This window comes from Trachymyrmex cornetzi, unplaced genomic scaffold (assembly GCF_001594075.2).
Source record: "Trachymyrmex cornetzi isolate Tcor2-1 unplaced genomic scaffold, Tcor1.1 scaffold2660, whole genome shotgun sequence".
Classification (NCBI taxonomy): domain Eukaryota; kingdom Metazoa; phylum Arthropoda; class Insecta; order Hymenoptera; family Formicidae; genus Trachymyrmex; species Trachymyrmex cornetzi.
The window spans coordinates 2,421-15,441 of record NW_017297335.1 but is presented as its reverse complement, the minus strand read 5'-3'; the positions used below and the strand labels follow the sequence as shown (position 1 = coordinate 15,441).

Here is a 13,021-nt window from a genome sequence, read left to right as displayed (position 1 = left end):
AACTGCAAAATGGTACAAAACTGTTTTGTTCCCCTTGATCCAATCTATGTCCCCACTGTGTTTCAGTAACATTTTCTGAGACACCCTGTATATATATTATCTTGCCGAATTCTTATTTAAAATAATATATAATTTTGACGAAAGAATTGATACCTTTTTTGAAGTTATGAGTATGATGTATCCATTAGATTAGATGCTTTAAATATTGAATAAAAATGGCTGCGTTCAGCAGAAAAGGCAGCTTTGCAACTGTTGTAAAATTCTTGAATATGATTAGTTTATACATTTAGATCCAATGAGGAACTACGAGCAAGACCAATCATATTGAAGAATTTTACAACAGTTGCAAAGCTGCTTTCTCTGCTGAACGCAGCCATTGTATAGAAATAAGACGCCATTTTTGAAATTTTGATTATTAATAACTTTTTTACAGAGAGCGAGTGACGGCTAAAATCTGTTGGAAATTACTCAGGGTTATGACCTTGACAACATATGTCAAGGTCAAGGTCATTGGAGGGGGGGATCCCCTAATCGGTACTTTTACCCCCGTATCAAGTGCACGATATAAATTTATCTTTTTCTAATTTTTAGAATAAAAAGACTAATTATTATAAAAATAAAAGTGATAAAAAATTTAATACATGATGCGGCAAAAAGGACTCCCCAATTTCGTTAGTCAATAGGATAAAAACGGAATATAGTAGGGAAAAAAACTTTATTTCTGAATCTTACATATAATGCAATTTTACACCGTTTTAAAAATTACATCGTCCAAGTGGCGACCATTGCGATCAATGAAGTTGAAGGCGATTTCGAAAGTTTTCCATCACCTTCCGGGTCACCTGTCGGATGGAATAGCCTCGATTTCTTGTCTGATGGCGGCTCTTAGTTCGTCTAATGTTCAGAGTCGATGGCCGTAGACGTGAGCCTTAAGATACCCCCACAGAAAAAAATCACAGGAGGTTAAATTAGGAGATCGTGGTGGCCACCTTATGTCCCTCCTTAAGGAGATGAGATGAAACGGGAACATGTCTCTCAAAACAATGCTCATGAACCGGTCCAACTCATGACGTCTACTGAAAACTGCATTTAATTAGCTTTCGAATGAGCACCACCTCGTCTCTGTACCTCCACTACTCTCGGAACAATAACTCCTCGAAATTGGGGAGTTCTTTTTGTCGCACCCTTATTTTATCAGTATAAAGGACACAATATTATTATCAAAAAATTTCAGAGTTTATCTTTTACACAAGAAGTATACAGGACATCCCACAATTTTTGGCCAAGCACTTTTATGTGGATAAAGCAGACTAAACTGAATCGAAAAGTTCTCTACTATTTTGCAATTTTCGCAATGGTTAACATATTAATTACTAAAAATTGCCGAATATTGGTCTTCAATAATTTTTTATTCAAATACTATCAACTTACAGGAAAACAGCAAGAGACAAAAACTGTTTATTTTCTTCTTATAGAGCTCTAAGAATTTTTTCAGATTTTTTAATCAACCTTTTAGTACTGCATTTTCTTTTTTTTATTGGCAACTATTTTTAACATAAGAAAATACGGTATTAAAAAAATTCTGAAAAAATTCTCAGAACTTTATGAGAAGAAAATAAGCAATTTTTAACTCTTGCTGTTTTCTTGTAAAGTTGATAGTATTTGAGTAAAAAATTATTTGAAACCAATATTCAGCGATTTTTAGTAATTAATATATCTTGCTAACTATTGCAAAAATTGCAAATTGGTACAGGACTTTTCGACTTAGTTTAATCCGCTCTATTTATACAAAAATGCTTGACCAAAAATTGCAGGACATCCTGTATATTAATCTAAAAAATAGAAACAGTTAATAACGATTACTCGCGGTATTTTTAATCAAACTTCACTCCGTGAACCAGATAGGATACGACATCTCAGCAAGATGAATTTCTATAACTTCCTAAAAAGTACCTCGCGCATGTTGCCGATTTTGTGCAACTGAAGAATGCGTTATTACCAATTATACTAAATTATAGTATATTTATGATAAAGCATGGGGTATAAAATATATCCACATACGATCTATGTTGATTTTCCACCTGGTTCGCGGAGGATTAATATTCAATTAATAGAGAAAGATTGAATTTTTCTTTTTTTAAATTTTTGTTAGTAAATATTTTTCTTCGTAGGCTGTCATATGCGGTTTATGATTTTATAATTTATTATAAATTTATCTTAAAAATGAAATTAAGTCTCGCTCCGATTCGTCCAATGGATAAACAGAACAATTAAAAAAAAGAGAGATGGATACGTTTGAAATAGTCATGTAAATCCGAGTGTAAATCACAACTTTATATTATGCTCTATTTATAGTATAAACTTTATAATATAAAATCGTCGATCATATATAGTCGATCATATTATACTTATATAAAATTATATACCATAAATTATACAAAATGTTTCTAATTAATTTTTGTGTTTCTTTCTTTTCTTTATTTAAAATATAAATATATTGTTTAGATTACGTCGCCTGAAAGAAAGACGTTGTTTCCTTAGTGTACCGATTATTGCGAAGAATATTACTAAGGCCTCGGTAGTCTACTGGCTCGTACGGTTTACAAGAGATCCGGGTTCACGTCCCGGCCGAGGTAATATTTTTCGCAATAAATTTATTAACAGTTTTTATATATTAACATCTTTATAATATATGATGCTTGATGGTAGCATCAAATTATTAAAATTGCTTGTCAATTTAATTCGCGATTACTAGAGTAGTTTTAATTGCGTTTATTTAGTCCGGAAAAACAATTCGGCGCGCAGTTAGAAAAAGACTATAATATGGTATATATGCAAGTACATATATAGTATATATTAGTAATTCAAGATTGAATTATTAAAAAGCAACGAAGATCCAGCTCCGACCGTAATAGGCAGTTAAATTTCTAGTATTAATTGAGTTTTTCTTTATTTCTTTTTCTATTTTTTTATAATGTATTTTTCTAAGAAGATAAACAGAAGGAGAAGACGATAAATTAAAAATAATATATAGCAAGATTAGAAATTTAAAAAATGAGACAAGTATTAGTCGTTACCCAGCAAACAATTTGATGGCATTTATCATCATTTTGACATCAAAATGACATCTTTAATGTTAATTTGTTTGCTCGGTACTTTCGATATGTTTGCATAAAAAATGAAGGCGCTTAATGATGAAATTAAGTTTTGACTCTCGTCCAACAGATAAGTAAAAAAAATTAGAACGAAGATAAATAATAAAATTAGAATGAAAAAAAGATACTTGATAGGTTAATCGAGTGTTGATTGCACCATATCCGAAAGTGCGTCTTGATCGAAAATATTCAGAAATCACGCGGTTATCTCGCGGTCGCAAAGGAGGTGTATTATTACGTACGATTTCGTGAAGTGGCCTTTATAATGTCCAATCAAGTTCAACGGTAGGATAAAGATACATGCATTGTTCTTGATCCATATATATATGGATCCATATATATATGGATCAAGAACAATGCATGTATCTTTATCCTACCGTTGAACTTAATTGGACATTATAAAAGCCACTTCACGAAATCGTACGTAACAATACACCTCCTTTGCGACCGCGAGATAACCGCGTGATTTCTGAATATTTTCGATCAAGACACTTTCGGATATGGTGCAATCTACACTCGATTTCTTAACCTATCAAGTATCTTTTTTTCATTCTAATTTTATTATTTATCTTTGTTCTAATTTTTTTTACTTATCTGTTGGACGAGAGTCAAAACTTAATTTCATCATTAAGCGCCTTCATTTTTTATGCAAACATATCGAAAGTACCGAACAAACAAGTTAACATTAAAGATGTTATTTTGTCAAGATGTCATTTTGATGACCGCGGGTATACTCGCGGTCCGTACGCCACGCGTATATACAGGGTGTTTGGAAAGTGTCGGGACACCTGAATATCATGGAAAGTATAAGTATTACAGAAAAGTGTTTCAGACAAAAGTTGTAGGGTTCGAAAAGATCTATTTACTGATCACATCCATTTGACCTTGGGTGGCGTCGTCAAGGTCAGATCAAAGTCACATCAATTTTTTTAAACGGAACACCCCATTTTTCATTGCATATTCTTATAGCACATCTCGAGAGCTTTCAAACACTATAATAAAACACTATAATAAAATTTTTTCATTAAGTACTTTTTGAGTTATGAGGCTTGAAAGTCATAGTATGTGCCGACATTAGCGTAACCCAAAGTGTCCGACCGATGACTAAAATCTCTTGAATGTTCAGGATCATTACCTAGATAATATTTGTCAAGATCAAGGTCATTGGAGTTTCCTTTTATTTTCACTTTTGCACTAAAAATTTATTTCTAAAAATGAAAATAAGAGGTACAACCTCCAATAGTTTTGATCTTGATAAATGTTATCCAGGTCGTGATTCTGAACATTCAAGAGATTTTAGCCGTCGGTCGAACACTTTGGGTAATGCTAATGCCTGTACATAATATGACTTTCAAGCCTCATAACTCAAAAAGTATTTAATGAAGAAATTTTATTATAGTGTTTTGGAAAGCTCTTGAAATGTACTATAAGAATACGCAATAAAAAATGGGATGTTTCATTTTAAAAAATTGATGTGACCTTGGCGACGCCACCCAAGGTCAAATGGATGTGATTAGTAAATATTAGGTGTTAAACTTAATTCCTGCCGTTTTTCGTCTCCAAAATTGATTGGTTTCGAAGGGAAATACCTTAATCAAAGTATTATTAATAAAGTATTATTAATTAGTAATAAAGTAGAAAATGGAGAAAATTACTTTGATTAAGGTATTCATTCATCTTCCCTTCGAAACAAATCAATTTTGGAGACGAAAAACGGCAGGAATTAAGTTTAATACCTAATAGATTTTTTTGAACTCTACAACTTTTGTCTGAAACACTTTTCTGTAATACTTATACTTTCCATGATAAGTGTCCCAACACTTTCCGAACATCCTGTATATAATACGCCTATGATAAGACTATAGGATTCGTATTAGATAACCGAGTAATAAAAATATGACGATAATGGGCATTCTAATGCGCAATTGGTCTTGTGAACAAGACAGATAGGAATATCTTTTTATGAGCATGAACACGATATACAAAGTGTCGATTATCAGAGAAATGTTTGTGTGACATGAACGTAACGTAATATACACATTATTTAAGAGGAAATTGCTGATAAGTATATCCCATACACTTGTGCATATAGCACTTGTATATAGGACATCCGAGCTAATTCGCATTTTTATGATAAAACGACTAGAAATTTTTCAATGCGATCTCAATTGCTAATTTCTTTCTCTGAGATATTTCATAAATTTGAGAATTAGAATAAAATTACGAAAGATATTTAACATAGAATTATATGTATATATTATGTATACAGGGTGTGCTAAAATTCACACATTCGGAGTATAGAACATGATATTTTATGCTAAAACAAACAACTTTTTCCTTTAGCAAAATTGCGTCCGATAAATAATTTTTGTGTTTACTCGTATAACTTCAACTTGTTCTTCTGCAAAAACTACTTGTCAGACGCAAAAGGAAAAAATTGTTTTAGCATAAAGTATCATGTCTTGTACTCCGAATGCGCGAATTTTGGGACACCCTGTATATAGAATATACATGATTATGTATTATTCTGTGAAAATTACATATATTATGAAAATAATACAAACCTATTTAATTTTTATATATGTTTTAGATTTTCAATTTGGAATACAATACTGGGATCGTCATTATTGACGATGCCATGGGGAATTATGATGGCCGGATTCTTTCCTGGAATTATCCTCAACTTGCTGATGAGCGGTTTATGCCTGTACACCGCTTATCGTCTCATAGTTGCACATGCATATCATGGTAAAAAACTCTTCTATCATAAAACTTTTATCACAAATCATAACGTGTGATATAATTATTTATTATAATTAATAATATTATGATTAATTAGGTGGTGGATCAGATATAGAAGTTTTAGACTTGTGCCGAATATATCTCGGCAAATGGGCAGAACATATCGCTAGAATCTTTAGTATTGCTGTATTGCTAGGCGCAACTGTAGCTTACTGGATATTAATGGCCAATTTCCTGTATAATAGCATCAATTTTATTTACGGTAAATATTCTCGTCCTAAACATAAATATAAGATATGTGTCCTCGTGAACTATCTCGGAAAACAATATTCATTTTGCAGATAGTATAGCTGGCTGGTCAACACATCGTGTATCTGAGAACATTTCATATAAAGAAGGTATATATACATGTATAGATACAAAGTTTTAATTTATTCCTCGAGAATAATGTCTCCACTGAAGTGGTTTTATCACTTCGATTTACAGTTTTGTGCCCGAAAGACAATAATACCATTGTAACATATGAGAAAACATATGATGTACTGGGACCAGCATGGGATTTACGAAATACAGTGCCTATGTTTTTGGCTTTATTAATATTTATATATATATATACATCATTAACCATTTTTATATTTAATATACCATTTGAATATATATGCTTTTAATATCTTATCGTATATACAATTCTGATTAAAAATCTGCTATTACGAGATATAAATTTTTAATATGTATTTCACAGGAACAGTGTCAGTTATGTATCTGATTATCTTCGTTGTGATCAAATCAGCGTCGTGGGGCATCAACATGGGCCAAGTCGAATGGACAACAAGTTGGGTAATACGGCCCACGTTTCCCGCACTTACCGGGTTGTTAGCAATGTCATTCTTCATCCACAATATTGTAATCAACATAATGCAGAGTAATCGCAATCAAGAAAAGAATGTTAGTTACTTTAAATCGTATTTTCTTCTTGTATATTGATCCCTTGCAGAGAATAAATAGATTTTATTTTTAGGGAAGGGATTTAACCATAGCATATTTCCTCGTCACGTTAACTTATATCATCGTTGGAGTAGCGTTTTTTATGTGCTTTCCACTGCCTAAGTCGTGCATAGAAGATGTAAGTACGCATAATATCTTTCTGTAAAAATGATAAAATATTCAATATGACATAACAATTTATGTATTTCCTAAACTAGATCTTATTTTATTGTAGAACCTACTAAATAATTTTCAAAAATGGGATGGCCTTACAATAGGTGCTCGTATAGTGCTACTTTTTCAATTAGTGACTGTCTATCCTTTACTCGCGTATATGCTACGTATTCAGTTACTCTCATGGATATGGAAAAGAGCGTCTAATAGAGGCTTAGTGCTCTTCATTAATCTCGTATTAGTTTCTATATGTATCATTTTCGCGACGTTTGTACCTTACATCGGAACTATTGTCAGGTATACTGGCGCTTTAAGCGGACTTATCTACGTTTTTACTTTCCCGAATTTACTACATTTATCCATTTTGAAGAAAGAAGGAAAGCTAGGTATATGTTCGATATTATTTCATTTAGCTATACCTGTTATCGGATTTTCAAATCTCATTGCTCAGTTTTTTATTACAGATCGTTAATCATATAATTAAAATCTTATAGACTGTGTATATGCAATTGCATTTATGTATATAATACTTAATATTAATTATTTATAAATGCAATTGCGTATCATTATACGTACATATCATTATACATTTTAAAAGAATCCTCTAGTGTTCAAAAATTACATTTAAAAAAGTAGATTTAAATGTAACAGATAGAAAAACGTTAGGTGCAAAATGTATATTTATTGCATTGAGTAGTGAGTAGTCCGTTATAATAACAGATATTTATGAGTTGAAAAATGTATTAAAATTTAAGAAAGCATGATATAGAAATTATATAAGTAGGTCAGAACTATTTCGTAAACATAATAAATGACATAATTTATTTAATTATTCACGGCACATTAATTTAGGAATAATACAGATTTATTTTCTCACTGTAAATACAAAGATCGTTAATGTTGTATGTTTTATGTACTTCAATAAACACATAATAGTATTAAATACACAACAATTATTTTGTATTGTAATTTATTAAATCTAAGTATATATCCTTTGTTACCTTAAATTCAACTCTGAGGTATCTTGTAAACCCAAATGGTGTCAACTCCATGTCCAATCGTCATAACAGGATGCGTGTTAGGAAGAGGAAATCTACATGCGATTACGAGAGAATCTTTGCGCAATTCGCTTTTAAACTTTTTTTCAATATCTTCCATCTATAAAAAAGATGACTTCTTGATATACATTTTATTTTTTTCTCAAGAGTCACAATGAATATTAAGGAAAAATGTACCATTTGATCTACTCCAAATATAACGACATTATCATATTTTCCTAGGTGGTGTTTCCATAAATCTTGTTTGTGAAACACAGTGTTGCTCGATAGACCGTTAATCAGTGCTTGAAGCCTCGAATACCATACTAGCCAGGTATTTAACTCGATACCATAGGCTTTAAAGCCACGCTTTGCTGCTGTGAGGACCTATTTATAAATTATACCTAATTTTATTTTGAAATATATACTTTAAGTTAAACACATCAAGCGTTGTGGCTGGATGCTCCTTATTGTTTACAATTTTTAAACTTAAGCCACTTATTATTTTATTTATTTATTATTTATAAATTGTCTCATTGGTTGCGATCGTTGGAAGAGAGAAAAAGTTTATCCTTGTTTTGCATTTCACGGAGTATGTCTCTTGCGTATAGGGTTACCAACTGTATTTTTTTAAGAATACTCTTTTTAAGAATACTCTTGTTAAACTTCTGGTCATTAATTAAAATTTTATATTTATAAAATTATATTAATAAGAATTGTTCATAAAAATTATACTCCAGAAATTTCATTTTATTAAATACTTACATTTAATGCATAAAAAATTATATCCCGTTATATAATGTATATAATATATATAAATAACTGACTGGAACAATGTTAAGATTTTAGACAAGGAAAAAATATTATAAATAAAAGGCTAATCTCTGAAATTGAACTTGCTGCAGTGTAGAACAATATACATTTTCAATCTTCTCAAGGCAGAAAAAAGCACTAGTTATTATCAACACTAATTATTTTGAAAATCTAGTTCATGTGTGAAATTTTATACATGAAAAATTCTGATGTATGGAGTATTCCATACATTTCCCACAAAAGTTGACGCCCATACCTTTATCCTATATTTATTTATGATTCTAACAGTTATAAATACGCTCACTTGTTCTGATGCTCTTTATTAGTTAAGAATTCTTGGAATACCAAATATGTAAATATGAGAAATCGGAATTTTTAAATAGAAAATATACTTTTATTGCATGAAAATGATAAAAAAATATTTTATTCGAAGTATTGCCCATCGCTAGCTATACATTTTTCCCACCTGTCTGACAATTTGTGGATGCCATGCCAAAAAAAGTTCTTTTGAGCCAAACCAGTCATCTAGCCATTTTCGTACATCTTCGTCAGAAGTGAATCGCTGCTGAGCAAGTGCGTGTCCCATCGATGCAAATAAGTAGTAATCGGACGGAGCCAAGTCTGGTGAGTAAGCCGCATGCGAAAGTATTTTCCAACCAAACGCCTCAATCGTTTCCTTGACCAGTTGCTGTGTGTGATGGTGCATTATCATGAAGCAAAATCACTTTGTGTTGCCTTTTTTGATATTCCGGTCATTTTTCACGCAAAGCTTGATTCAAATTGATCATTTGTTGTCGGTAGCGTTCAGTATTAACGGTTTCGCCAGGTTTTAGCAGCTCATAATAGATCACACCTTTCTGATCCCACCAAACACAGAGCATTGTCTTCCGTCCATAGCGATTTGGCCTTGCAGTCGATGTCGATAGTTCGCCTGGAGTTACCCATGATCTTTTACGCTTAGGATTCTCAAAATATATCCACTTTTCATCGCCAGTCACAATTCGATGGAGAAATGACTTTCTTTTGTACCTGGCGAGCAGCATTTCGCAAGTGGTTTTTCGGTTTTCCCGCTGTCTTTCATTCAGTTCATGTGGAATCCATTTTCCCATCTTCTGGATCTTTCCCATGGATTTCAAACGTATGGAAACGGCTTCTCGTGTCACATTCAATTGATCCGCGAGTTGTTGTTGAGTTTGAGCGTCATCCTCATCCAACAATGCTTGCAATTCGCTGTCTTCAAACTTTTTCGATGGTTTTCTACGTTTTTCGTTTCTCACGTTAAAATCACCACTTTTGAATTTTTTAAACCATTCAAAGCACTGTGATTTACCTAGAGCATGCTCACCGTAAGCTTCGACAAGCATTCGATGCGATTCTGCAGCAGTTTTCTTCAAATGGTAACAGAAAATCAATGCTGTCCGCAAGTCGTAGTTTCCAGGTACAAAATTCGACATGTTCAACGCTATTACAAACTATACTGTTGTATGAAACTTGTATTGTTGTGAGTTGAAAATCTTTGTCAGATGTCAGAACAAGGAAATGGCTTCAATGACGCGGTCTGACGGCAACTACATTGACAGCTATGGTCATCTATTGGTAAATTCCGGTTTCATATTTACATACCTGGTAAGCGTTTTACCAGATATGCATGTGCTCTATTTGACGACTGATAAGACCTTAAATTATAATATAAGTTTTTGAATAGCTTGTAAAAATTGAACTGAAATATTCTATCGTGCATTTAATATTTCAGTTTGATATTTTAATTTCAGACTATCAAAATATGTATTCTTCTAAATAGAATAGTCAATTGAAGATTTTATCCATGAACGATTACTTTTGACATTATACTCGTGACATATAATCGGTTTTACAAAGCGTCTCATTTATGTTATATCAAAATTTAATGTAATATTCCATATTTAAACGTATTGACCCTTATTCCTAATTTAATAATCAAAATCGGAGGTGAGGCCCTGTATTCTAAATAATTACCAAACATATTATTTATTTGTTACAATAAAGATGACCTAAATTGTGGTCAACCGTATGTAATTGTCAATTATTAGGCCTGTTCTTTTTAGCTGAACTTTTGCACCAGTCCATCTGTCTTCTTTTTTCCTTCAGGAGAAAAAAAGAAGAAAAATGAACTAGTGCAAAAGTTCAGCCAAAAAGAACAGGTTTTATGTTATACACAAGTTTTACATGCTACCGTTCAGTATCAACTTAAATTGGCTTGCATTTTTTACTTATTTTAAATATATAAAATTATATTTTTTATATGTGTACATATAGGCTAATTTTCTTTAGGAGACTTTGGATCCTTTCCAGCAAGACACAGATGATACAATATAACATAGTGAATTATTATATCCTTTTTGTTAGTCAATATTAAATAAAGCTGAAATGATCAGTGTGATATACTGTAGATTTGTTTTCTATGCTAAATAATAGTAATACAATTTTAGAACTTAAAGTGAACTAGATATATATTTGGTATTTGGCAAAAACAAGAAAGGATCCAATGCAGTCTAGTTCATATAGGAATTAAAAAATGGACCTTGTATCTCTTGCTGGAAAGTACTCACTGTATTATCTGTCTCTAGCTGGAAAGTACCCAATCTTCTAAAAGGAAAGCAATTCACATAAATGTCATTCTATTTTCCTTGACATTCAATAAATAACAAAGATAAAACGACACTTGTGTCGATTATGTCTCCTAAAAGAAAAGTAACCATAATATTCTTTACTTGTGATTTGATAACTCGCATGTGACTCATGATTATCATACTTACAATACGTCCATCGCCGCTGCCGAGATCAATCAAAGAACCGGAGCGGTTGTTTAACGCTCGAATAATATTCTTTATTTGTTGACGCGTAGCTGGCACGTACGGCAAACATATCTTGCGAAATGCAGGGCTGATAAATGGAAAACACACGATGCTAATCGCTGTTGCAATCCCGCCTGGCGGCACAGGGAGAGACCAGCTTATTGAAAAATCAGCGCAACCGATTAATTTAAATTTAATAAAAACAACAATATTAACGAACCTGTAGCGGCAATAAAAAATAAGCCGATCTTCGATGGTTTTCGTGTCTCGATAGGAACCTCCATTTCAATATGCTCCGTTAATGTGATTTGTTTATATTGTGAAACAAACGTTCAGATAAGACTTATAGCGTTCTATAAATGTCAAACGTGAAATCAAGCTTGAAATCATGGTATTATAAATTTCATGTCCCAGACAATTGTTTGTTGATTTTATTCTTATTTCATGGGTTTCTACTTTCCAGTTTCCATGTACTAGCAGAAATCAAAACTAACCTGGGGCTCTATTCTTGAAAAGAAATGTATGCGAAAGTCTAGGGAAATGCTACAGTATACGTTACGTATACTATAGTATTTCTCTAGACTTTCATATACGTTTCTTTTCAAGAATTTAACCCCTGGGGCCCTATTCTGTAACTGTCTTTACACGCCTACCGACAGGTGTCGGTGTCGTTGCGCAGATATTTTAAATAGTAAAAAAGCTGCACAACGACACCGACAAAAAAAAAACAGTTACAGAATAGGGGCCCAGGGTACCTATTATGGAAATGTTCGGAATAGATTCTGTTCCGAATTATTCAATTATTCCCTAGATTACTATTGTGTTTCCTGGGGAAAACGAAATAATTCCGATCGGAATCCATTCCTAGCATTTCCATAATAGGTGCCCTGATCAGTGTTGCCAGGTGCTTTCGTCGATTTTCCCGTAAAACAATCTCGGAATCTCCCTAAATCTCCCTAAGTGAGCTCCAAAAAGATCCTAGATTTCTCCATAAAATTGTCAAATATATGTTCAAAATAAAATAACAACGGGCCTTTTACAATAAGCTGCAAGTCAGAACGTCAGAAGGGGTGATCCCGATTGATCACGGCTCGATTGGACACCAATCACAGCGACCAGTGCTTAGGAGCTTTGTAGTCTCAAGCGCTGTGAGTGGCTCATGTCCAATTGAGCCGTGTCCAACTGGGTGCCACCCCCACGAAACGACAGGTCACGGCGGGTCTATTCGGGTTAAGCCCATGACATATACAAGAACGTAAGGCCGTAGCACGCAAGCAGCAAG

The 13,021-nt window shown here is 32.8% G+C and overlaps 2 protein-coding genes across 3 annotated transcripts in view; one reads left to right on the top strand and one right to left on the bottom strand.

Annotated features, from left to right (window-relative positions):
- Positions 1-7,539, top strand: part of LOC108761836 (sodium-coupled neutral amino acid transporter 9) — a 17,126-nt gene extending 9,587 nt beyond the window's left edge. The window contains exons 4-9 of the mRNA XM_018508582.1: positions 5,746-5,903; positions 5,995-6,159; positions 6,239-6,295; positions 6,640-6,842; positions 6,916-7,020; positions 7,117-7,539. Coding sequence (XP_018364084.1) covers positions 5,746-5,903; positions 5,995-6,159; positions 6,239-6,295; positions 6,640-6,842; positions 6,916-7,020; positions 7,117-7,527 — 1,099 coding nt within the window. The 3' untranslated portion in view covers positions 7,528-7,539. The remainder of the gene's footprint in view (positions 1-5,745; positions 5,904-5,994; positions 6,160-6,238; positions 6,296-6,639; positions 6,843-6,915; positions 7,021-7,116) is intronic.
- Positions 6,976-12,233, bottom strand: LOC108761837 (protein FAM173B). Of its 2 annotated transcripts, none has more exons than XM_018508584.1 (5): positions 11,960-12,233; positions 11,701-11,873; positions 8,291-8,479; positions 8,057-8,213; positions 6,976-7,041 (listed from the first exon to the last, which is right to left on the bottom strand). In XM_018508584.1, the coding sequence occupies exons 1-4, from the start codon at positions 12,021-12,023 to the stop codon at positions 8,064-8,066; spliced, it is 576 nt and encodes a 191-aa protein (XP_018364086.1). In that variant the 5' UTR covers positions 12,024-12,233; the 3' UTR covers positions 6,976-7,041; positions 8,057-8,063. The 2 variants fall into 2 exon arrangements, with proteins under 2 accessions (XP_018364086.1, XP_018364087.1); XM_018508585.1 differs by lacking the exon at positions 6,976-7,041 and adding an exon at positions 7,917-7,931.
- Between the last annotated feature and the right edge of the window lie 788 nt (positions 12,234-13,021).